The sequence below is a fragment of the Falco naumanni genome, chromosome 4, assembly GCF_017639655.2.
Source record: "Falco naumanni isolate bFalNau1 chromosome 4, bFalNau1.pat, whole genome shotgun sequence".
NCBI lineage: Eukaryota > Metazoa > Chordata > Aves > Falconiformes > Falconidae > Falco > Falco naumanni.
In genome coordinates, this window is record NC_054057.1 from 105,186,042 (window position 1) to 105,213,485 (window position 27,444).

At 43.1% G+C, this 27,444-nt stretch overlaps 1 protein-coding gene across 2 annotated transcripts; it reads right to left on the reverse strand.

Annotated features, from left to right (window-relative positions):
* On the reverse strand, nt 1–26,712 carry LOC121086842 (transforming protein RhoA). Of its 2 annotated transcripts, XM_040591197.1 has the most exons (6): nt 26,559–26,696; nt 19,035–19,163; nt 8,462–8,619; nt 5,619–5,739; nt 2,251–2,381; nt 1–1,271 (listed from the first exon to the last, which is right to left on the reverse strand). In XM_040591197.1, exons 3-6 carry the CDS (start codon nt 8,615–8,617, stop codon nt 1,098–1,100), a joined length of 582 nt encoding a protein of 193 aa, XP_040447131.1. In that variant the 5' UTR covers nt 8,618–8,619; nt 19,035–19,163; nt 26,559–26,696; the 3' UTR covers nt 1–1,097. The 2 variants fall into 2 exon arrangements, with proteins under 2 accessions (XP_040447131.1, XP_040447130.1); XM_040591196.1 differs by lacking the exon at nt 19,035–19,163 and having other exon boundaries at nt 26,559–26,712.
* Nucleotides 26,713–27,444: the final 732 nt, after the last annotated feature.

Here is a 27,444-nt window from a genome sequence, read left to right on the forward strand (position 1 = left end):
TACAGGGAGCTTAGAAAACTGCCTTTATTCTATTAGTTGTTGGAAAAATGAAAATACAGAAAGAGTTTAGTTAGCTGCAGAACAGCAAGAAGTTCACAGGTTAGGAGTCTGATCACTACATGGTAACCAAACTTACACAAAAAGTTTCTTTTTTTTTCCTTTTAGTTTTGAAACTGGGTCCAGCAATGAACTTAAGGCAACTGAACAGTTCAGAAGCTTTGAGTGTGAGCAGGCTGTCTTTTCTCATCCCTACGGCACGTCATGGAAAAAACTCCTCCTGGGTGTGCAGACCACTCAAATCATTCAAATGGGTCAGACTCTTACAAATGAACAGGGGAAGAGGATCAGCTGCTTTCCATCGGACTTTATTTTCAAATACAGTTTCTTAAAAAACCCAGAACACCTTAACGCAGAGGTTACAAGTAACAGTATTAGGAAATCCAATTATACAAAAAATACTACATCTAAGCTGGGGTAAATAGATTTATTTTTGGTAACATACATTTAAACTGGCACTAATTACACAGTAACTAAAAGGTAACTAACATGAAACCACAGAACCCTCACTTTTCCTTAGCTGAATGGGACTTGGTCATTTCAGAGTGATCACATTTTCAAACTAATGTTTTACACCACTGAGCCATGAAAATCAGATCTTCCTAAATGTGATAGCACTGAAGCTACACTTGATTCCACATACAGCCATGTAACTGTTGTACTCAATTAGAATAGGACGTTAGTTATAAAGTAGTTACAGACCAATCCTCTGTGTTGACAGCTTTTTCTCTTTCTAGAGAGAAGAAAGAAGATAGAGAATTGTCTTCAATTAGCGCCTGGCATATCCTGTGAGTGCAGAAAAGGTTTGTTAGAGGAATGTTGAGGTTAACCTTGGGTGCACAGATGAATTTGATGCAGATTGTTATAAAAATCATGGTTGGCTTCTAAATACTGGTAGCAAGATGACTCGATTTTTAAATCTCTTAAGTAAATTATAGATAATGAAAAAGGCCAGTAATCATACACTAAGATTAATAAACAGCACTTCAAAATTACTCAAGTGCAGGGTGCTGCTTTGGCCATCTTCCTCTGGCCACACTTTATAAGAGAAGGCACCCGGACTTTTTCTTGCCACGCCGGGCTTGCAAAGCAGCTCTAGTGGCCATTTCAAAAACCTCCCTCACACCGTCTTTGGTCTTTGCCGAACACTCCATATACCCAAATGCACCAATGCGGTTTGCCATATCTCTTCCTTCTTCAGGTTTGACAGGCTCCTATAACAGCACAGAAGCAACACGTTAGAACAACCAACACGCACCCGCCTTCCCTTTCCCACCCAGCTTCCCAACAAAGGCAAAGGAATTTCTGGATTAAATGCACATAATCAATTGGTTAGTTAATAATTGTTCCCCTGAGAATGGTCCTGTAAATAATAAAGGCAGATATGAAATAAAATTCGCTTATTTTCTCAAGAAGCGGCATGCACCTCAGCCTGGATTACAAAGATGGGGTGTATGTTTGCATACTGCACCAATGCTTGAGGACATGATCCATTTTCTAACACCTCTGAGCATGAAGGCTGCAAGATCCTTTGAAACTTGAGCAATTGCTAATTTCTGAAGCAACATTTATGCAACTCTTTACCCCAATTGTAACAAAAGCCTATGAGCAAATCCCCAAATTAATGCCTCAGCTTTTGTATAAAAGCAAATATTATGCAACAGGAGCAAAAATTCCAGGACAGAGCAGAATTATCTGTAGTCCCATACCCAAGCCAGGGGTTTCAGACTCAATTTGAAAGTGAAACCTAGCGATAAGGCTCAGGAGTGAGCTACAGCACTGGCGGTTATCACCTCAAAACACCTACCAATAAAACTGTTTCCTTTCACGTCCCGAACATACCAAATAAAGAATAACTCAAGTGTGCATGCACTTGATGTGTTGATGTCTCCTAATTAATTCCTTTCTACCGCAGGGATCCAGCTCTCCAGCACGGAGATCAGCTGACTGTTAGTAACCCAATATAGCCATTTTCATTGCTGAGAATGCCTTTTCCTACAAATTAAATCTCCAAATATGAACAAAGAAACACTCAATTAAAGGTAATATATACTTTCTGGTTTCTGTCATGGATAAGTGTTCATTATGCAGCCCATAGGAAGCTGGCAGCAAGCTGTGGATGCCTATTTAATGCTCTGGTACAACCACTATACACTTTCTTCGTTTATTTAAGACTATCAGAAAGGAACCCGCCTGCTTCATTTTGGCCAGCTCTCGTCTTGTGTGCTCGTCATTCCTCAGGTCCTTCTTGTTTCCTACCAAGATGATAGGCACGTTGGGGCAGAAATGCTTCACCTCCGGGGTCCACTTCTCTGGGATGTTTTCTAGGGAGGAAAAAAAAAAAAAAGACTGTACTAAAACTCACTTCTGAGGACAGTTTTATTTTGAAACTTTTACCTGCTGTCTGAGTGGTTTTAGCTTGCTAATCCACACTGATGCCCCTTCTTCTACTTTTACTTTGGGAAGCAAATAGACCTGTTCTGGTATAAGCAAAAAAGACAGGCCTGTCTATGGGTAATTTTAAGGCTGAGGGACACCTAACCTCTTGGCTTCTCTACGTCTCTCAGTAGCTGCTTGACAAGGGTTAGCATAAGGTACTTCAAAGAACAGCATGCAGAATTCTGAAGTAGAAAGTTACGAAGTATTTTGCTTCAAGAGAAACATTTTATTTATCTCCAGAAGCTAAAGATGGGCGCAACCCTGAAGCGAAGTTTTTACATCACTTCTTCCTTTTATAAAACAACATCAAACAACCACTCCAAAGTCTCCCATTAACTGTAGCAGAAATGTTGTTCTATATGCTAATTACAGACGCACAGAAACAAAGACTTTGTGCAAGTCATTTGCAGATTTGCCATTTCTCCCTACCTGCAGCAAATGAATTTGCACTCATCTACAAGGAACTTCGTCCTCCTAATGTAACTTCCTTACCTGACTTTTTTTAAAATGGAGCTGCAAACGGAAGATTTGACAGCTTTTGAAAGCAAAACCTTGATAAATGATATATAGCAGGAAGTGCTGAATGGCCCAAAATATTAGGCTTTGCTTTCAGAAGCTCTTAGACATGTGAGATTCACCGGTGGATGTACCTGCAGACTACATAACCCCTTTTTATCTTCACAAAATTCCATTCAGCTTTTGAAGAGACATTCACTATTAGGGTATTGTTTTCTTGCTTGAAAGAACAACTTAAGACAAGCATTTAAGACAGTTTTTGCACTACAGCCAAAACAGCAATTCTACAGCTGCACCTGGAGTGCTCAGAGGGTGCCGGCCTCCACATGCTGCACACCTGAAGAGCTGTCTGGCAGTTCCCTGCTCCCTCCACTGCTCCCAGGGACACAGGCGCTCCGATACTAGTGAGCAGGAAGGGAGGAGAGCGAGGAAAAAATAGCCAAGATCAGATTGGACTCAAGTGAACGTCTCTCCCCCTGCCTGCAGGGTTCAGCGACCCATCTTGTTTCCAGGGCGGGCAGTTTGTGAGCTCTCCAGCTGCCCGGGGAGCAGCACATGCAGGAGAAACAAGCGCAGCTCAGACCTTGCATGTCGCTGTTCACAGCTACACCAGACATGACCTCAGCGCTGCTGCCAACTAAACCTCAAACTGTTTTGGAGAGAGACAAAGACAATGCAAGGTGTCTCTAAACACAGGATCAGGTGGAAGTGATGGAGATAAGGATTTCCCAGATACCAAGCTGGCACTGGTTTTTCTGAAAAGATACTTTCAACTGCCCGTTCAACAGCTGCTACCCCTTAGAGGCAAGGCAAGAAAAGAGACTGAGCAGCTACCAAACTTTAACCCAGTCAGGCTGTAATGACACTGTAATGGCTTAAGGAATATTTTATTTGCTCATTTACTCAAACCTACGAATTTTGGCAGGAATGGTATTTTTCAACCATTGTGGCAGCTGCATTCAGGACTAATCCTTCCACTAACTGCATTTCTGTGCTTCCTGGATTCTTTCTGTTTCACTCTTGTTTCTTCCTAAGACACAACTCTGAGAAGCAGAGTTCATCCATAAGACAGATCAGAGGTGTAGTAAAAAAGCCCCTCTAAGGACAGCTTGCAGTGACCATGATTGCCCTGGTGGCAAAAAGCTCCAAAGGGTTCAGTGGTTTAATACATTTAAGACAGAACTGGTATCCCATATATGAGCACCCGTTAAAATAATTTAACACCTGTCATTAATAGACAAAGCAGAGGGGTCTGACCTTTTCTGGCTAGGAGATGCCCAATGCATGGACATAATTTTGACCAGTTACAAACAAGTACCAGTCAGTCACTGCACAGAAGGTTTTTATCAGAGCACAGCTGGTTGTACACACAGAATTGGTGTGCCTAAACATCTACCTTAACGTCGCCTGCATTCTAATAAGAAACCTCACAAATAGTCACTAGTGAACAAATCCCACTGGTGAGAAGCAGATAAGGGAATTTTTTACAGACATCCACTTGTTTAAGAAAGTACTACCACAATGTATTTGTTTAGGAGACTACATTGGATGGAGTAATTACCATTTCAAATAGAAATCAAAAGTTCCAGAGATGCCGACTCTTAGAAATAAGAGTAGCTCTATCTCCTGCCCCTTTGTCTCTTCAAAAACATCTTTATAAGATCAAATATACATAAATCTAATGTCAATTAGTAAAGACTTCAGTCTCAGACTGCATACAGAAGAGGTGCCCATATTTTTGAAATGTATGTTTTTGGAGCTCAGAAATCATACATTGGCAACTCTTCTCTTTCCTCCATCACAAGCAGATGTCAGTCACCAGAAAGCACACTAGGACAGTATAAATCTCCAGCCTCTGATCATTCCCCGCAGTCAGAGTGCTGCCTTCCAGTGTAGTTCCAATCCCTGTTTTTAACTCCCCAAGCACAGCAAAAAACCCCAGGTTATTTGGGACCAGTAACTCAGTGTTTCAAGCTGATCTCTCTTGAATAAATGGGGAGAAGGGGAAAGGGATGAGATCACAAAACTAGCTTTCCCATTTATGTAGAAAATAATTTCTTTTCCTGGATATAGTGTGATCTTAAGTGTATAAGAACCTGCAGTTTCCAAGAAGAAACAAAAAAAAGTAAAATAAAGTCAAAACTTGGGTGGGCCATGCCACTCAGTGAACACCTTATGTACTCACAGGGCTCCTGGCCACAGCAGAGTGCAACTACAGCCTTCCTGTTCGCCTGGGGTCACCGAGGCAGCACCTCCCAAGGGGTGAGCACGCCGCCTCGGCCCCCCAGGCAAGCGGCCAGGCTGGGGGTGCCGATCTAGGCCAGGAGCTGCCGTCCTGCTACTGTTGCTCAAATTATGCAGCAGAGCCCCGGATAAACACAGTACGCTGCTGAGGCTTTCAAAATGCCACTCAGCATTGTAGAAGAAGAATACAGATTCCTTTAAGATCTTAACGTCTAAAAACTATGCATTCAAACCAGTATGAATTTTGAAACTAGGAATGCTCTCAACCATTACAGCACATGAAAATATATTTTACAGCATGATTTCCAAGGGGAATACTGCAACACAGAGAACTAGTTCAGTTCAATTAGTGATCTACTTACCTAAACTATCAGGACTATCAATTGAAAAACACATAAGTATAACATCAGTATCTGGATAAGAAAGCGGTCTAAGTCGATCATAGTCTTCTTGTCCTGCTGTATCCCACAAAGCCAACTCCACCTGCAGAAGAAAGGCAAGGCAGTTAGTTAGCCAGATCACCAGGGGAGTTTTGATTCAGAAGCCAGTAATCGAAAAGAAGTAGATAAAATGTTTCAGTCAACTCCTCTCAAAAGGAGGAGACTACAAGACAAACCACTTTGACAGGAGAACTATTAGAAATTTTTTGTTCCATAACTTCAAAAATCAACTTATGCAGCTTATGAGACTTTTCTCTATATCCACGACCAGCGTCAATTCTCTGAAAGGACATAAAAGCTACCAGTAGAAAAGCAAGAGAGAAGATTCAAAGAGAATCGGCTCCAAAGGGCTGGGAATCTCTCTGATAAGCGTTCCAGAAATATCAGTTTTCAGTGAAAGTGGACTCTCTAAGAGTATTTTTTTTTTAAGATTATGTACATTTTCATTTGGTTTACAACTGGAACGTGCAGCAACTAAGAAACATTCAGATTGTACTTATTTGTGCACAAATTCATTAAAACTCCATCGCAGCCAAAATTTACACTTGTAATTTGCTTTGAAATAAACCCGATTTGTGTGTAAAGCTTCTTGTAACTAAGAACTGAATAAAGTAACTAATGTTCTCAATATTTCCACTTATGGTAAAGCTAGGGGAGAACACTCCAATAGGATCGTTTTCCTTCCTGTTTAAACTCTTACGTTCAAAGACTCCAATAGTAGTAGTCCACAACAGCTCAGATAAAGACAGACTGCCGGAACTGGAACCCAAATGTGAGCCTGAATGTGCAATGCAACTGTTTGGTTAAATTGTGAAAATACAAACCTTAGTTGCATGCATACACAAAAAAATTCTTCTGTATTTCAGTCAGAAATACTCCTCCTCTCAAAGTCACCTCTGCATTTGCAAACATGAATTCTGTGGCAAATATTCGTATTTTTTACAGAGATGTCTGTTGAAGGTTCTCTCACATGACTGGAATCAGCTCCTTTGCTCTACCCCTAAAAAAATGCACCTTGTACCATCACCGTTTTGTCTTCACATAGCTTCTCAACATTGCTGGTAATGCTTTTCCAGGAAAACAGAAGTAAGTGCTGTCAAACAGAACAGTCTTAAGTAGTGCTCCCTTATAAACTTCTGTAATCATGTTTTCTGAAGACAAATTGCTTGGATAAAATATGTCCTCTACTTACCAAAAAAAAAAAAAAAATCAGCATTGCTCAAGCTGCTCATGCAATTTTTATTTAGATACTGGCTGCATATAGGTGATGGGGCATGGCTCCCTCTTCACCCATTTAGAGATGCAGATTCAGGCAGAAGGGAATGAGCAAGTTTGACTAGGTGATAACACAGAGAAATACATATTGTACGTATTTTAAACATTGTCCTTAGAGTCTAAGATACAATATAGAAACTGCAGAAACCGTCACTTGGCAGGGAAAACATGTTCTAATATTAGTCTAAAAGTAAACTATTTTTTTTTACCCATTCATATAACGGGAGATAAAAGCTTTCTTTAGACTTCAATAGCATGAACTATTATGACTAAACCCACAAATAATCCATGCCTGTAACAGTAGGAAATCAAATTTAACATAAAGCCCAAAAGTAGCTCAAAAAGTTTCTTCTCAAACCAGGATCCAAACTGAGCAGTTTCGATCAATCTGCCACTGCATACGAACTAGAACTGACTGGGAGATATTCCGGCTGTACCTGGACCCAGAGCAAAGACACAGGTTGCAGCAAGAGGCAAAACAGGGAAGCTCAGCACTGCCAGCACCAAAACCTGCTGCATGCCTGACATGAGGAACTACGGCACTGAGGTCAGCTCTGTGCGGTTACAGTAATAAAACAGCCACGTGCCATGACTGCCAAAAAGGGGTTGAAAATACTTGAGCTTTCAAGGTGTAAAGTTTCTGCTTCGTGTGTTTCCAGAGTATCCTGGAAAGTAACAATTTCAAATATCACACACCACCTTGTGTGACACAAATGCAGAAGGGAACCTAGTCAGTGTCCAGAGAGCAGCCTCCTGAAAACGGCCTCTTGGAGCACGTGTCTGGCATGTTTGCTTGTTTGGTAAACAAAAGGACTCAAGAGGTCACACAGATTGAAAATGGATTTCCAGAAGATTGAAAAATAAAATTAAATGTTTTAATGATTAATTTACTGAAGTACAAATTAAAAATGAAGCTCAGTGAGCTGTGGGTATGCTTTTCTGCTAAGAATTATGTTCCTTCAGACAAGTAGGACAGATGATGCTGATATACACTACTACAAAAATCAAATCCCTTTGAAGCCTGTCAGTCATCTGTTCTGAAGAGGATCCTGCACATTGCCAGGAGTAGGTATGAAAAAAGCGACTCTCTCCAGGAACTAGTCTTTATTAATCACAATACCAGGTCCCTATCAAAACAGGGAGTCCGTTATGCATTTCCAAAGGCTAGCAGCCCTGTGTCCTCAGCATGCAGGCATGTCTTTGAATTGCTCCAACCCCTTCCACCTACTGCAACATTTTAATTGGAATAACTATGTTTTTTAGAATCTCAACTTGTATAAGGTTAGAAATAGGTTGTTAGACATTGGATATGAGCAGGTCCTAGCAAGGCCAATATTTTTTCCACAGGAACATGCTTAATATTTAAAAATATATTTACAATATAAGCACTAAGGATGTGTACTAACAACTTAGTAAAGAAGTGTAGAGATTTCCATGGTATTCTGAATAACTTCAAGTTCGTTCTGACTGTTACAGAAGTACATACATACCTGCTTTCCATCCACTTCGATATCTGCTACATAATTTTCAAAGACGGTGGGAACATACACTTCAGGGAACTGGTCTTTGCTAAATACAATCAGCAGACAGGTCTTTCCACAGGCACCATCACCCACTATAACCAGCTTTTTTCGAATGGCTGCCATAGCTGAAAAACAAAATGACAACTTATCAATTCTTCTGGTACAGCTTTTAACTGAGATGCTAATAATTAAAAACCACTAAGTTTTCAATTAGTGAGAACTTTTAAATTGGGTCTGCATGCCCATTAGAGACAGACAGGCATCTGCAATCACATGCGTTCAGATTCCCATCCTTTTGAGAAAAACACTCCCCAGCACTCGTCAACACACTGGTGAGCCACTGGGTGTAAAAATAGTAGAAAGGAGACAAGACCAGCCTGGTTTAGCATTTCTTAACCTATTCTAAAGACTAAGATAGGAACATCCAGAGATAGCAAGTAGCACTGTCCATGAGCACCTTCTGAAAAGTATCTTCTAGGTAATCAAGTAACACATGCTTCAATTCAAGGACAGTAACGTTTTTTTGTCATGTGCTGAGTTGTCTTAACCACAATGAGCCAGTCAGCTGGACCGAGGGGCATCTGCTGTTGTGTCAGAGCACCAACAGAAGGATCTCAAGGCAACCAGCCTGCTCCTTAAATTACAACCACCACACTGCAAAGGATTTTGGAAGGCCACATCCCACTGCTCAGTCTGCTTTCCTGGGCATCACTACTACCAGGCTAACATAGCCTGCTATCGGTTTACATTAAGTAAGAGGGAACACAGAGGGAGACACCACCGTGGTGCTCCACGCAAATCTCTGCTGTTCCATGTACTGGTTTGTACAGGACCCTACGAATCTATGGCTTGCTCACACGCAACTCTGGCCTCTAAAAGACAGCATGAAAGCTTGAAAGGTTTAACAAAAGCCTCAAGTCAGGGTGAGACTGAAGGAGATGATCGTGTTGGATTTAGCAAATTTCTACAAAGTCACAAGCAGCCCATAGTATGGATAAGGATTGATGTTCATCATCACTTCTTACAAACAAATACAAGGGGGGCAATACAAAGATAGTAGAAAACGGGTCAAGCCCACCAGAAGGCAATGCGCCTTGGGAACTTGAACACAAAGATATTTTGGACACAAGAAATTTATACAGGCCTCAAGAGGACGGGGCAAGTACATGGGAGAAGCTTCCTATGTGAGTTGAAGAATGCAGAAACCACATCTGCCTTAGAAAACCTCCGTATTAAAAGTACTTAAAGGCTGAGAATACTTTAAGAAACACTATATATGTGCCTGCTCTCTTCTTTCTTTTTCCTAGGCATTTATCTATGACCATTGCAGGAACAAGCCAGAGATTTAGGGAGTGTCCTAGCTAGAAGGGATTGGAATGAGGACAGAATCATAACTACTTTCTTCTCCATAACGTAAAGGACTCCAGGGGAAGCTGCTTAGTCATCCCATGAAGCTTCCTGGAAATGGAGCAAACAGCAAAGCCACCACAATACCTACCAACGGATGACTAAAATACCACAAAGGGTATTAAACTGACCCTTGTGAATTTAATTTTGCTATGACAGTCCCAGTACAAAGCTCTATGAGGATGACTAGGGCTGCTGGCAAGGGGAGAAGGGAGTTAAAAGACATAGCAAAACCATTTTCTCCTTTCCATCTCTTCTCTTGCCTCACGAAATTAAGTAAAAAGGTAAAATGAACCATCTAAAAGCAACTTTAGTACTATTAGGTGGTGAAAGTGCGGTGGATATTGCAGAGATTATGTATTTCTGCTCCAGGTACAAACAGAGAAGGACCATTTCAGCCCATCAAGCAGCAAGGGCTCAAGGACTTGTAGCGTGCAGCTTTGTCAGACACAACTGCTCAAGTAATCCAAATCCATCTCTAAAAGTAGCTTCTTTCACCTTCTGAATATATATACACATATTCAAGTTATTTACCTTAGGGATCTGGGGTTATTTTTACGTTTCTGGAGAGTTTAAAATGATCCAAGCTCTAAAAATGTTTTCTTTCAGTGTTTTTAGATGGTTTTGAATAATTCCTAGCAATGGTACCATTTGATTTTTGCAGAACTGCAAATCATCTGTCCTCTGTACCGAGTCAATGCCATCTACTTACAAGTTCTACCTAGTGTCAGCTTTGTCTAATCTGCCCTTCAAAACTGTAACGCTGAGTCCTACACAAAACCTCTGAAGCCATCTACTCCTGCACTCCACAATATTTACTATGAGAAAATTTCCCCCAGTGTGTATCCTCAACGTTCTCTGATGTAACGTAAGTCCGTTATTGTTTATCCTATTTGTCATGGGCATAGGAGAATAGATTATTGCCTTTCCCTAGTGCAGTTGAGAATATATGCCTTCATTGAGTCTTCTCTTTGGGCAAAACAATCCCAGTTTATTCAAGCCGTCTCTGTTAATCGTATTTCCTAGACTTTCCTTTCACTCCCTTCTGGGCACAGTCCAATTGGCACAAATTTACTGAAGCACGGAGCCCAAACCTTGCATCCAGTACTTCACCTAGGGCTTTACAAACATTAACTAGAGCTGAAGGATTATTTTATTGATCTTCCAGGATATACTGTTGCTTAAACCACGCTGGAAGCGTGTGTCCTCCCGCCTCCAGAAGACAACAGTGTTACATACATTCAGCTTTTAACTCATGGCAAGTCCCAGATCTTTTTTCATCAGACAGCTACATAGCCAGTTGCTTTCTATTCACACCGCTGAATATTCTTCTGTCACACTTTTATTTATCCTTCCTCTGACTGGTGTTTTATTTCACCTTCAGGTTCTAGTTCTGCCCTCCAGCTTAATCATAGTCTTTCTCAGATGCAAGTTTAATAATCATGAATCCCAGACAACTATCTAGGTCATTGATGAAAGCACACTGGAGACAAAGTAGGTGGATGACAGAATGGGATAACCTGTCCTTCCTCAGTGTCCTCCCTCTTTCACCCTTCTGTGCTACCAGCTGAAGCTCTGGCCTTGATCACTTGTGTTACCTGCAAGAGCACCTAGGGTAGGCGACCTTTACAGCGTCACCGACAGAGAAAAAGACAGTTGTCTTTTTCTGTGGGTTACCAGATCAACTCTTCCTTTATCTTCCTCTAAATACTGCCATCACTCTAGTTGTTTGGTTGGTTGGTTTTTTTAAACATTCCTTGCCAGTTGAATCTCATTTTATGATTTGCCCCTTCTACATATTTATGCCTAAGGTCTCCAAGAAAACTACAATTCTGTAAAAAAAAAAACAAACCATCATTTAATGTAGTGGTTTCTATAAACCCTAGAAAAAACAGCTTGAAAAAAATACACACACACATATTACAAATTATTTCAGGAGCTTTACTTTATCTCCTCAGTAACTTTTTCCTGAGAAAAGCCTGTCACAAAACTCTCCCTGCCTGAATCTTTCCTGAGATCTGTTGACACTTTTTGGACCCCATGTGGAAGTCCGCTCTCAATCCAGGTGCCCTTCAGCAGTGCGTGCTCGCTCAACCACTTCCTCCCCACTACTTAAGATCCACCCCATAGAGACTCTCCCCTGCTCACAATCTTTTATGAGCAGGACGGTCACCAGGACACCTCAAACCTGCTGAACAGTCCCTTCTGTCTAGTACACTGGCTATCTAGGTAATTAAAATTCCTTCACCACCAATTTCCAGAGGATCCTGCCAGACACTGACTGACAAAAAGCCTCAACCCCCCTATCTTTTCTTGGTGACCCGCGGCACCCTCATCTTTTTTAGTTTCACCTTCCAGAGCATTACCACAGCAGAATTCCTTCTGCATGATGTCCTCTGAACAAATGTGTTATGTATAAAATTCATTTCAGGATGCAAAGATCACCACTTACATCCTTGAAGCTTTCACTTGCCTCCAAAGCCCTCGGAGTTGCTTTTGATTTGTTTACCTCAAGTGTTCCCCTGGGCATGCAGCACAGGCTGAGGCCGGTTTGTTTACAGACCTCAACAAATTTTCAGGAACAGCTCAGATTATAAATGCTGGGTAGACACAGACTTCTCAGATCAGATGTCAGGTCTGATCACTGGACAGACCCCTCTCCATGCACCTCGGAAGGAAGTCACCAACCATCACAACCACGTGTTTCTTCCTGACATTACTGGTTACAAACTTTACAGCTTTATGGTACTTGAAGTGTCTTCTCTACTGGTGAGGCTGGACCCTTACTTGCTGCCAGAACAACAGACTTCATTTTGTTCAACCTGTGGATTTTTAAGGAGGGAACACTGCTGCTGAGCCTGCACCCAGCTTTCTTCTTATGACAGATTCATCTTGTCTGTAGGGCTGAAGGTATCCATGCGTATGGAAATCACTCTAATGGTGCTACAATATCTCAAACCCCCATATTTGGTCTTCAGATTTTAGCAGTTATCTGGACACAGTAACAGCATCTCCTGATCTATCCATTAGTATACTTACAATAATAATTTCCTAGTTTAGAGGATTCAATGTACAGATCAGTATCTTTCAGCTAATCATTTCTAGATAAAAGAAATACATTCCTACCCAGTGTGTAGCCTTAAGGGATTGTCAGTTCTGGCAAATACTCAGAAAAGCAACATCTCTGTAGTACAATGGAGGAAAAAATTGGTTGCTTAGAAAGGTGCTACATCTTAGTGGTGCATATCACAAGGACAAGGCTAATAGCATTTGCAACAGTTGGGTCTTTCTCCTGCATTTTGACATGCTCTGCTTTTCTTAAGTATTCTGAATCCTGGAAACAGATAAAATTTGGACCAGCAGTATGTGGGAATCAAAAAGCACTACGCTAGCCTAAAAAGTTTAACTTAAGATGTACAGTACTTACGTTACATGCAAGTTAGTATTTGCTGTAGCACAGCCTGTCACCAGTGAGTATGTGTCTACACTTAAAGGTAAAAAAAGTATATGAACTACCTAAGAGGGTATTACAGACAGACCAAATCTAAGCTACTACTAAGCCACTGTAACTGAACACAAGTACTACACATTCATCCCTTTATGCAATGCATAGAGCAAAAGAGACCAATAAATTCAGAAAGCTGCTGGAACAGCATCACTGCTGATGCACACAGAACATTGAGCAATAAATAGTCTATCCCAATTAGTGTAGCAGAATGGCTGCAGTGATCTAGGGGAATCTTTGCTGTCTTCTGCAGCAGATCTGCAATTTTTCCCACTCTTAAATGACCCACTCCTCCCACCTTTGCATTTATAGGATTCTTAAAACCTGTAAATTCTAGCTAGTCTGCTGGATTCAAAGTGGAAACTCTCACAATATGACTCAAATGACTCATCTGAATGGAAGAGATTCAATTATGACATTTCCTCAACCCAGGCCTTTCACAGGTATTACAAGAGCTTTAGACATCGTTTACTCAATCCCACTAACATCACAGGAGGTTACAACACAAGGAGCTCCTGTTTGCTGCGTTACCACACCAATAGCCTTGTTACATGAGGCTGCTATTTCTAAGTGCAGTGACGCTCAGAGACTCATGCAGCATAAAGCCCTGCTTGTTAAGAGAAACTAGCAAATACTCCAGAAGAATGAGAAATGGGGAAAATATTTTTTCCCATGTTTTAAATGTACTCCCCCCAAGTATTATTGTTTACTGCAGTGGAATTTGCCCCTTCTCTTCAGCATGCTATTTATTTTTTCAAGGAACAACATTTCCAGCGCCTCCTCTCCTGCAAATCCCAAGGCCACACAGCACGAGTGAGGGCTGTGGAAACACTGTTGACATTCTGAAGTTGGATAACCTGGTAACAAACGTGCCAGGTTTGCCTGTCTCGCTCTGGATTTCATCCTGGAGAAAGTAATAAGGTGGAAGAAACAGCCCTTTATCATCACATAGGTATCCTGACTAGATTTAATTTCAATGACCAATCAACTGCTATCAACTTTATATTGCCTGCTACACCATATGGGCAGATCCCTCAGTTTTGTTAAAAGAGATCTGTATTACTGCATACGTTAGCAAGAACTCAGCAGAAGCAGTTCAGCAGGACCATTAGTGGTGTTTCTGATGCTGAGGGGGAAAGATCCTCTAAATTCTTTCCCACCTAAACTTGCTGAAGTCCTTGAAACCAAAATGTTGGAAAGTAAAGGTTTTGAAATCGTGTAAAGACTGCTTTGCTGCCGACTCCTCCACACTCAGCACTGAAACAGTTCGCTATTGAGCAAATTACAGCCTGGCACTCTTCTCACTTGCTCCATTTCCCCTGTCATTCAGTCAGCCCTGTCCCGGGCCAGCAGGAGGAACAAGAGCAAGCCTGAGGGACCAGAAGACTAAACCCTACTCAAGTGTCCCCCCACCCCAACCAGTCAAGCCCTGCCCTCTACCTACCGCAGGGTAGAACTGCCTCTGCACCGAGACCGGGATTTACTCTTCAAATATACTCACTGCTGTTCCAAGTTTGAGGGGGAGGAGGAATGTGTTTCCCCAAAGACTCCAGTGATGAAGAGAACATGGATGGGCTTTCCCCACAGTTCTCATCTGGCTGTTTAGCAAGGTCTGGCATCAAAACTGAGAACTACCAAAGCAGTCTGGAGCAGAAAGCAGCCCAAAAGCAAACAGGTCTGCCTTCAGGACAGCTGTGTACAGACAGTGAAGAAACTGTGACTGAATACAGAGCATCTGGGTAGGGGAAATGGTCCAAAGACCATGAGCAAAGGAATAGGGGGGGCAGGCAAACAGGCCAGGAGGAGGATGGCAGAAGGATGTAAGCACTCAAATCCGCCCTCTAGAGCAGAATCTACGATTCCCACATCCCTCAGCTGTTTGACTGCCAGCAGAAGCCAAGCAGCTCAACCTTCTCCCCTGCTGAAGTCCCAATGGAAAATGTCAGCAACTGTATATTTTCTGATTTTTTTCCTCCACTACGCCTTTCATTAGTGAAAGTATGTATAAACAAATGTCAGAAACATTGCAGTTTGCTGTTGAAATGCTATTCATGCTACCTTAAATCAGCTCCTTTGAGCATACATAAGCCTATGTGTGCTATCATGCTATTTTTTTCCACATAATCCATACAGGATGGCCATGCACTTAAACAGAAATAGTTATGAAGTAAGGGACACCATGACCCCAATTCACCTCTTACAGAAGTTGCAAAATGGGTAGCAAACAGCCTTGGGACTGCAATAAGAGTAAGGGGAAGAAAAAAAAAAAAAAAAAAGAAAAAAAGAGAAAAAAAAGGTGATTCAATCACATGCTTCTGCTACAGGATTCCTAAAAGATTCTGGAAGAACTACATACACCAAAACCAGCTGCAAGTGACCATTTATTTATTGTCTCAGAATAGAACTCATATGGACAGCTGCACTGAAAGTAAAGCCAAACTCCATGCTCAGCATGATCATGCTCGTTTGGTACCATGTACAACTTGAAATCAAGTATTACTGTGGTAGAAATACAGTTCCATTACAAGCCACTGCAATACAAACACTAAAACCACAAAAACTAATGCAGTCACTGCTATAAAGGAAATAGTCAACACAGCTTATTTCAATAATTGAAATGTACTTAATTCTGTGCAAATTTGCCTGTGGACACTTGGATTCATAAACTGATAAGCCACGTTATTTAAAGCGGTGCTAACAAGGCCTTTGGGAAACAACTATATTTATATTCCTTACAGCATCCAACACATAAAGCAGCTTGACAGTACTGCAGAATAGACCTATTTCTAACTATGGTGCTATGTGGGAGCAGTTGGTAAGAAAAAGATATCTGCTGAGGTTTTTTTTTGAGGGTTACAGATGAAATTTAACACTTAAAAAAAAGTCCCAAAGCTGGCAAAGCACAGGGCAGGCTACTGATGTTGCACATTAAATGCAATCCAGAGAAACAGGAATTTTCTGTTATAAGACTGAAGTACAATTGAAACACCGACCCAGAAGGTCAGTGTAGTATCCTATGGGATTAAGATACCGGTCATGAGTCCTTCAGGAAGGTCCTTGGACATGGTGAGCTGAGCGTTCAGCTTTCTGCTAGGAGTTTATTCAGGCTGTGTGTTAACCATGCTCAAGTCTGGCAAGTTTTACTAGTTTGGAAAAAATGCTTTGCAAACATAGATATACATTTCCAGAGCCAGCTTTAAACTGGGAGCAGTACAGCCGTGTTACAACCCCAGCGAACAAACCTCATCAGGTCTCAGCTAACTCCACAAATAACCAGCTCAAGCCTCTTTAGACCACATCACCAGAACTGGGAGCAGGGTCAGCTTAACTGCATTAGGTCTTAACAACATTGGTTCAGTGCCAGCCCTGGTGAACCCTTAATGACTGATGAATTTTATACAGTCACTAAGTTATCCAAAATTACAAAATTGTTGTTTAATAGGCATGAGCATACAATGCATTTCAGTTCAGCACACAGTGCGTTGCTTATGCTGCTTCTACAATGGCTGCAATAGGGCAGGAGATATCGCATCCAGCATAAAGCCTGCCAGTGCAAAGTTTTTGAGGAAACCTGAATCGGCAGTCAGTACTAGATCTGTGTTGTGTGTCATGCGGACATAGTACGTCTAATCTGAGGTATCATGTGAAGTCTCAAAGCTGGATTCATCCTATCAAATTACAGACTTTGCCCTTGCTTTCCTCTTCAGGATAAATCCTGTACGACAACATACATCTGACTCTCAGAGACAAAAATTGCTTTGGATTCTGATAAATTTTCTTGATTTCTAACAACTACAGGACAGAGGAAAACATTTTACTCTGCTCTCCTTCCCTGTACAGCCCACCCTCCTGTTCTTTACACGAACAAGGCCTCAGCACGATCAAACACTCCCAGGAACACACAAACTATCTTTTGTTAAAACACCCAAGCCATGACCTGCGCAACCCTCTACACCCAGCACTGTCCCACAAGCAGCTCCAGCACAGACACTGACTAGGGGACCAACTTGTCCCTGCTAAACTTACACTTCCTACATCAAGACTCACAGACTGCCCTTTACTACAGGTCTACACATATATAAAAATGGGTACATTGGCTTGGGACTTAGGTCTCTCCATCCTAGCGCTTGGCACTCAGAATCAGCTTTCTTGGGTCAGATGTGGTTCCCATTAATTTGGTAACCTCAAACAGATTTCTCTTCCATGAGCTTGTCCAGACTCCCTTTGAACCCATGTAAACTTCCAGCACTCACAACATCCTGTTGGAGGGAGTTCCCACAGCTTAATTACACATTGTGTGTAAAGCCACTTCCTTCGAATTCAAGATTGTCCATATTAGTTTCTTTTACTGCCTCCTAACTCTGAAATGGAAAGAGTGAAAAGTTCACCTCGTTCACCCTCTTTCTGCTGCTCACATAACAGACTTTCCAGACTGAAGCATCCTAGCATACAGTTGTGGGTTGGTTTGTTTGTTTTTTTAAATACCTTTACACCTTTGACAATAGTGACTGGCTGATCTATCAGCTGGCTGCTCCAAGCATAAGGAGTAACAAACCAGTAGAGGCACCAGTGAAGTGCTTCAACCAGGAGGCCCCTTGGAAGCCCAGCAGCACAACACCCGTGTACCCTCCCATCTGTCACCCATCACAGCCCTGAATGCATCAGGGCTGCTGCAACACAGGCCCAAGGAGCTGGAGCCCATAGGGACACCCCTGTTGTGGCACAGGCATGCTGTTACATCCATTCACATCGTATCACAGAACCACACCCTCAGCTGTGTTTCAAGTGCAAACAAGCTGCAGCTTGGTCATTCCTGGGTACATGTTTCACTCCTTGCATTAACTCAAGCGCAGACTATCTTGACTTTAAAATAGGCAATAACAGAGAATCCCCTACCGCACTTCATGCTCCAGCAGTAAGTTAAATTTTCTGCATTAGTGATGAGGTTTTATTTGTCACTTTTTCATTTATTTGGCCTCTGCAAATTTCTTCATACTGGTATTTTGTTTCTTCCAGGTGATTGGTAAGACATCCAGCCCAAGAGCAAACTCCTTCGTGTTCTCACTAAGCAGATTCACTTGATTCTCTACTTGCCTTTTAAAGCTGTCCTCTTTCTACTAAATTTATTATGAACCATATTGATTTTGTACTGGCTTAGTCTCTCACTGAAAATGATGTGCAATTACCATCAAGTGCTAACTGAAGGCTAAGATGAACACCTGTACTTAAGAACCAAACTGAAACAATTAACACTAATTGTTTCTGTTTCCCCCAGTCCAGGTTGAGTGACATTGCCTTAATTCTTTCCTGAATGCTTTGTTACTTAGTCCATTATTGTACCTGGGATTGATGTCTTAAGTCTGATGGGATTATAATCATTAAGGTTGTCCTACTTCTCTTTATTATTACTGTGTATTAGCATTCTTTAAAACTCCTTAAACTACTGCAGTATGTAAAGAGCTTCCTGGAAGAAAAAAAAATATAAACCCCCTCTATTCTCAGGCCAGAGATCTTCAGAGCTGAGATATATGTCAAAACATAGGTGTCAATTACCAAGTCTGGCCAGATTAGGTATGAGATACCATTCACCCTTTTTTAAAATGTTATTTAAAGAGATAATAAAAATACCTGATTACAGGGAAGTTCCCTGTGCACAGATAAATAACTCGGAAAGACAGGAAACCAAACAGAAAGATATGCTCAGCTCTCACAGAAGACCACCCGTGGAACCTGCACAGCTCGACACTCCTAAATGACCTGAAAAAGTGAGGAAATATAGCAAAGTTTACTGATGATTCCAAGATGCTCAGGTTACAAAGGCAAGAGCTTACTGTGATGAATTTCAGAACCTTAACAGACGCTGTGCCTAAGCAATAAAACTTGAAATAGATAAATGTGAAGTGATACACAAGGTAAAAACCAGATTCAACTTCCTATATGAAATGATGGAGTGAGGGCTGACCACTGCTACTCAGGAGCAATATTTCAGGGTTATATAGTTAATTCCTTTAAAATACAAGCTCAACACCCTGAAGAGCTAAAAATATATATATATATTTACAAGCTCCAATATTAAGAACTAAGAAAAAATGAACAAACCAGAAATCATTAAGCTGATTTAGGAACACAAGCACACCTGCATCTTTTGACTCTGTGTGCAGTTGTGATCCTCCCCATGGCAAAAGGAACTGGAAATGACTCAGAGCAGAGCAACACGGATGATTAAATTACAGAACAGTGTCCATATGAAGAACAACTATGGCAAAACTGAAAAAAGGACAATCTGGAAGAGACCCAGCCAAGGAAGAAAATTACTACAGACACTTCTCTAAGATCCTAAGCAGTGCTGAGAAGAGCTGGAGCCTGAGCGTTCAGTCTTCAAAACAAGGACAAGGACACATGGGATGAGCCAGGTTCAAAGCAAAGGCATGCAGGCCTCATACCAGAGCACACAGCAAGGCTTTACTGTTTCTACCACATTTCAACTTTTTTAGATCTATCATTTCTTAGTCGTATGTTTCTCTTTGAGCTCCCTTTTTCTCCCCATTACTTCTCATGCTTTTGCACTTCTTTTATTTTCTACTTTCAGTTTCTACTTTTCTCCTATTTAATCTGTAGAGCTTTCTTGCATTGTTTTTAAAGTGCAAACAAAACAGATGCCTTCATTCCTTTCCAAGTCAGGTTATTTAATTTGCTTTCAACACTTGACTGGGGAAAAATATCGCAAAAGAGGGTTCCTGAAACATCTTTTTTAAGCCCGTTTAAGCCAAAATTGTTAGAAACTAAAACAGCAATATGCATAAGCAACTCTGTCTTAACATTGCAAAACAGGATGCATGGTGACAAACACCAAACCTAGCAAGGTCCTCCTGGTCTACTAAAAGTTTTCTTTGTTCTCGACTACCTGCAAAGTTCACCCCTATGCTGTTCACCTCCCCATTTGTATATAATTAGTGAATCAACACCATTTCAGAACTCAGGGAAGAAGACAAATTCCAGCATTTCTGCCCTGCCTTACTCTATACCAGGACAAGCCTGTCTCAAAGGCTGAAGGCAAAGCTGGGACTATGGGGGCAGAAAGCAGCGCATTTTGTCCTCGGGATCAGTGGCTGCCATTGCTGTCCTTCCACCCTCTCAACATTCTTGTTCCTTTGCCCCTACTGACTAGATCTGTGTTATCTGTAGGTACGACAACTTAGGAGAGCACTTCTCTTATGCAATATCAAGTCTCACGATTACTTTGCACAGAATGAGATTAGGGCTTAATATTGAGGTAATTATAGTAGATCTGTGGATCCCGCTCACATGCAATATGTAGAACACTTTGTGTTTGTGCCAGTTTTTTTCTTGGTATCCTCTCTTCACACCTCCAGCATGTCAAATGGGATGTGGGGCACCTGCACGCTGAACAAGGCAGGTTCTGCTTGGGCAAGGTGGCTTTGTCTTTAGGCACCCACCCCTGTCCCATAGCTGGCAGCAGAAACACATGTGGGCAAGAGCAACTAACACTAACCCTTCCAGACAACCATCTTTTTGTACCCATGACTGACACTCTCACCTGGGTTCCTCCTCTTCTCCCACCACAAGATGTCCGTTGAGATTGCACTGGTTCAGATCAAACACCCAACAAGCCCAGCACCCTGCCTGCAAACGCAGGTACCTCAGATGACTAAGAGTAAAAGAAGGAGCAAACACATTGATACCTCTGCAAGTAGTTTCCAGCTTGGAGGTATTCTTGGGTTTTTTAATCTTTGTGCTCAACAACCTATTTGACAGCATTTTCTTCTGCGATTTGATCTGTTTGATTCCGAAGCCACGTAAATCATTGCAATTCAAAGCACTTTGTGGTCTCAGTACAGGCTGTGGGAGACGCACCACAGGTTTTGATCTAGACCAGACTGTGCTCAGTGATGCCTTTGCCAAGCTGAAAGGTTCAAAATTTTTTAAGCATCCCTTGTACAGAATCCTTATCCCTGATCATTCTCAGCCTCTTCTTTGCTTTTCCAGTTGCACTGTATCTCAAAGTCCTCTTTCCTTCCAGCAAAACCACAGTGATCAGTGTGCTAAGAACTGGGCACCATGATGCTATCCTGTGTTTTCTTTATTCCATTCCCCAAAGCCCCTCACATGTACTCATGTGATCACTGTTGAACATTAAACTTGCATTTTCACAGAATTATGACAAGCTCTTTCTCCTAAGTGGCAATAATTAATTTTCACCCCAATGGTGCATAAACAAAGATTCTCACCCCCAACACTGTAATTATCTGGAACCAATATCATTTGACATTTTACTGGCATTCAGTGTCAGAAGGATGAGCTGCAATTTTTCCTAGTCAGCTCTTGTCTTTTCTTCCCTTACTCAACACCTTTCTCACCAGGTATTTATGAGCATACTGAACAGCACAGGTGTAACACGGTTCCCTGTTCTTCTCTTGTCCCAAATTTCCTTTCTCTGTGCTTGTTGAGTCATTCAAAAACTCCAGTAAATTTAAGCAGCACTGTCTCCTCTGCAAAAGCCACCTCAACCTTCTTCCACTGTAAGTTAAGTCCATCTGGTTACTTTATTTTATAATTTACTTTTTAAAAGGCATTGAACTCTGTGATATCCTGCTGAACTATCTTTAAGAACTGCTACCATGTACGTCATCTTCTATTTCTCTGGCTTCAAGGTATTAAGTGAGAAGTTACATAGCATAATTAATAATTCAATCATTTCAGGCCCAAGTTTTCTTTGGAACCCTTGGGCAAGCACCATCTGGTCTTGGCATTTTGTAACTACATCACTTTGCTCTAAAAAACTTCTTTGCCAACACTTCAAGCAGAGATAGACGTTCCAATGAGTCCTGTTCCCCATAAAGAGAATTTCTGACAGAGGAACCTCTTTGGATTCCTCCACAGTAAACAGGAATGCACATAAGTCATTTAACTTTCTACTGATGACTTCATCACCAAGTATTTCTTTCACTTCATCATCATCTATTGGCCTTCCAGACTCTAGCACCTTTCTCGCTTCTGATGTACTTGGAAAAGATTTATTTTAAAAAAAAAATATTTTTTTTGCTATTAATATGATGCTGCTCAGAGTCTTTCTGGCAGGTCCTTATATTTTTCATTTGACTTGCCAGAGTTCACATTCTTATTTACTTTTCTGGTCAACTTCATGACTTGAACTTTCTAAAGGCTGTATTCTTATTTCTAATACTTTCTTTATCCCAAACTGCATGCTCATTCTCATCTGTCAACATTCCACAGTATAATTTAAAATCTTCCCAACATTTTCAATCTCAAGCGGTGAAGCCTAGCTCTGCTGTGGTTTACATGGAACCCAGCCTTTCCAAACAGCTTTTGGACTGAGGTTCAAAAAATGAGCCAATTCACTTTGTCAGTACCAAGTCAAGATCCTACTGTAAGACGGCCTTCTCATCTTACATAATTTCAACAGAGCAGAGAGAAGGTGAAGAGTAAAGAACCTCCAGGTGTAAAATACAAGAAAAATGAAATCTTAGCAAAGAATGCAAACAGAGATAACTGGTACTTGGAGAGCTGCTACTTCTTTCAAAACACTGACACATGCAAAGACAACCTTCCTTAAAACTGTGAAGAAGAGGAGCAATCACTTTGTATATACTAGGGATCTGCTCCAAATGTGACAGTTCAATAAGTCAGTACATGGTCAGATGAGACAGAATTATTTATTATTGCAAAGCACTGCTAATTAAGTGAGCAAAGAGACTGAATTCCAGCCCCATTTCTGATTGAAAACAACAATTAAAAAAGGCAAACAACAAACTCATAACTGTCAGAGCTTGAGGAAATAAAGACCTCATACTCATTGTAGGTGTACTGCCCCCATTTTACTCTGTATACTAGTGACTGTCCATCTGTTCCTTCTACTAGGGACCTTGGTCATGAAGGCTGGTCAGAGAAAGACAGTGAACCTCGTTCTGATTAGTTTAATTAGATGATTCACTTAGGAAGGACTGGCTGTTAGTTGTGTGTACACAACAGTGGATAGGAAGTGTCTTAATTAAACAGTGGTTTATGGATATCTTAGTTCTTGTACTGTTTCAAATGCCCTTCTCAATTGAAAACACAACAAAAGGAAACGGACAGAAGACAGGATGGACAGATCAGAATTGCTCTATTGACTCCAATTATGCTTTTGGTAGTTTTTATTCACAGTTCAGAATGAGGTGAGAACAGAGACTACATCAAGGCCAGAAGGCACCTGGACACCCAACAGTGGTGTAAAATGGCTTAAAGCAAGATTAACTTAACCAGCGTACCAGAGGCAGTCTTTTGGAATATTTGTGCTAATTTTTGAGATGATCCCAAAAGTAATAAACAACTACCTTTTTCTACTTAGCTACCTAGCTATTTATACGGCATCCAACATTGCAGGAGAGGAATCACACCAATAGGTAAGGAGCAGAGGACTTTCATCGTGCATTCAGGTGTGTCCATTTGCATAGCTGTATCCCTGGGAATGATGGTAAACTGTCATTTGATGCACTTATTTTGTACAGCACTGTTCTGTGTTACAGGGTTTCATCCTTATTACTTGTTTACTAGGACAGATAAATCACAGATCAATTGAAGATTTAAAGGGCACGCTACCTAGCCTTCTGTCAACATGCTAACTTCCTCAAACTCACTGATTAAACTTTCCCTCCACATTAGTTAAACTGCATTTGAATACAAATTGTTAAGACAACAGAGCAGTACATGAGAGTTTAAATGTATGTGGAAGTAACAGGTGAGCCAGATTAGAGTTTAGTATAAAAGGTAAAAGATAAGTGTCTGAGTGCAGACTTCAGAAATTTCTAGGGCAGAGCGGACCACAGAAACCATGTAAAGAGCCAGAAGGGTTTGGGGCAGTGTAAACACATTGAAAGAAAAAGATGAACTGGAAAATGTAGGAAAAAAAAGAGTTACCATTAAAAAAATTGAGGAAAGACAATATTTCCAAGCCTCTCCAAAATATCAAATAGTTTTTATTTGGAATCTGCTTATCTGAATAGCCAACACTAGTCCTACATCCTGGTGGCAGTTAAGATCATTTAGGATGTTTTTATTGTCAATTCCTGGCTCAGAGAACTCCCCGCCCCTGGTGCTCAATTGCCATGGCACTCCGCCAGAGCATGATTTTGGTGAACTAGGAGGGATAACACAAGAGTTGCTCAGATTAGCTCTGTAACTGAATTTCTTTTGCCACTCATGTGAAGGTGCATTTATGTTTAATTTATGCATTTAAAAAAACCCCATGTATACTGGTGTTAAATGATACAAATCACCAATTAAAATTAATTTATGTCAAGCATTTATGGTGAATATGCTGTTAAGCATTCCGGTGAACTAATTAAAATGAAATAAGGCTAATGGCAGTTTTTCTTTTTTTAAACACACAACCTTGGTCCAAACCAGAGCCAGAATTAGTCTGGAGATTTGAAACTGAAATGCTAGTGCTGCATGGCTGGAGGTCTAGGTAAGGCCAGATCAAGGCAAGAGGAAGGCACACAGATGCATTAGAAGAGCCTTCAAAAGAAAGTATTTTCACAAACAATCTCTTCAGGGAGGGAGAGACTTTGTATTTCCTTACTGAAAAGAAATACCAAAATAAAGTCATGGGAGAATCTAATACTTTGAGTCACAAACAACATTTAGGACAAGTAAAAAACTAATTTTTGAGATCTCTGAGATTTAAAAAAACAAAACAACAAGGTTGTAGAAGTTGGCTTTTAGAAGTGCACTGTTTTAAAAACACAGACAGGAGTTGTTACCTAGTCTAAGCTCTGGAGGGAGGGAGGGAAGCAACAAACCAACCTAACTTTCCCTAGGTAGGTCTTAGGATTTAGTTTTCTCTGAATCCCGCACCATATCCCGAGTGAGTGGGGCGCACTGCTCATGAAGGGTTCCCTGCAACAAACAGGTGAACCATACCAGGAGAGAAACAAAAGCTGGATATGAGGCAGCAACTAAAAACAAACAAACTCCAGTTCCAGACACCTCACAGACAGACTTAAAGGGATATCGAAGTAGTTAAGGCACCATTTGACTGGAGACAAGATTTTGTCCTGAGCCACTGCAGTAACTTCAACTCTGTAAACATCTACAATACATTTTCGTGTTTTGTTGAGTTTTTTTTGACCCAAGCACAACTGAAGCAGTCACAAGGTTCCCCTCAGCCCTGATGGAACAAACGGGTTTCCTAGCAAAGAAGGTTTAGGTAGTGGATAACTTGAAGCTGGGTAATTTTCAGTCTAAAGCAAGGCTGCTGGGCGACACGAAGCCCATCGCGCCAGCCGTTTGTTCTAAACCAAACCCGAGCTCCTGGCTACACACTTGTCCAAGCCCTGGGCCTGCTGAGGCGGCACCGGCTTCAGCTACGGCAAAAAAAAAAAACCCAAAACCAAAATTAAAAGTTTGCAGCGACCCCCCCGAAAGGCGGGTTCTTCCCCAACTGAAAGTCTAACCGCCGCCAAGACCCGGGGAAGTATCCCCGCAGAGGCTGCCGCCGGCGGGGGGTCGGGGGGGGGCCCCCGGACCCGGCTCCGCGCTCCGGCGTGGCGGCGCCTCCCGCGCGCCCGGGTGACGTCACCACAACAAGCTGCCAGTCAGCCGGGTCACCCCCACCGCCCGGTGCCCACTCGTGTCACACCCCACAACGGGGGGGGACTGGGGGAGGGGGACGGCCGGCGAGCGCCGCCTCCGCGCCGCCCACGGCGGAGCTGGCGGGAGCAGGGTCCCCGCCGCGGCCCAGGCGCCGAGGGCCGGGCGAGGCGCGGGCGTCTCCAGCGGGGGAGCCCCCGGGGCCGCGCCCCAGCCCACCGCCCCTCCCCCGCTGCCGCCGCCCGGAAAAGGGCCCGTTACCGGCCCCGGAAACTCGGGGGCTCGCAGGGGGGCGGCCGGGCTGCCGCACACACCCCTCCCCTTTTGTGCGCGCGATGCCGTCCGGACACGGCGGCGAGAGGCTCGGCCGGGCCCGGCCGCCCCCGCCCGCAGGCCGCGGCGCGGGCTCGCGGCGCGGGCTCCCGGCGGGGGCGGGTGGGCCCCACCCGGCGGCGGCGGCGGCGGCGCCGCGGCGAAAGGAGGAGAGAAGCCGACGAGCCACCCCCTACCCCGGGCGGCGGAAAGCCCCCTCCCCGGTACCTGCGGCCTGCGCTGGGTCTGGCTCCCGCCGCTTCCTGCTCCACAGGCCCGAGCTCGAGCAGCGGCGAACGGAAACGGGCGGGGCGGGGGCGTGCGCGCTCACCGGCCCGGCGCGACGCGGCGCGGCGCTGCGCTCCCTCAGCCCGGCCCCGCCCGGCCCCGCCTGCCTTCGGCCCGCGCGCCCGCGCGCGCGCCCCCGCTCGCCCTACAGCCAATCGGCGCGGCCGGGCGCGGGGGCTGCCGGGAAGGGGCGCTATAAAAGCACGGGTGCTATTTACGCCGCGCGGGTTGGGGGTTTGCGTCTGCGCCGGGTTGGGTTAGTCAGGCGGTGCGTACTGCCGGCTGGGGGCTCACCGCCTGCCCTCCGTGGCTGATGGAGGCCTTGGCGCTCACCTTGAGGCCTTACCTAGTGGAGGGGGAGCGGTGGAAGGTGTGTGTGTCATCTGGGGGAGCCACCGGTGTTGGAAACCTCTCTGCTGGGCACGGCTCCCCAGCCGGCCCCGGGGCACCCAGGCATTGCTGGGTTGGGGGAAGGCAGCTGTGGGGGCAGTTGTGATATTGGGGCGCCCTATTTGCCTGCAGGCCTGTCAGCTGAGTCTGTTGGATCAGGGAGTTGTTTCCCTGTTTCTTGCAGTCGAGCAGGTGGGCTCTACAGCTCACAGAAACAGAGCAGAGCTTGTGGAAGCTGAGGAGCTGGCTAGTAGTGCAGGAGGGAGGTAGAAGGGTCTTACTGGGCCGCATCTCGTTGCTGGGATCTTCTGAGTGTGTTTTTGGTTTGGCTGATGTCAAGGATTGCCCTTACCTCGGGATGCAGAGTTCCTGTGGTTGATGCAGTACACCCTTTGTGTCCTGGAGGAAGGGTACTGCTTCATCTGTTGCCCTGTTT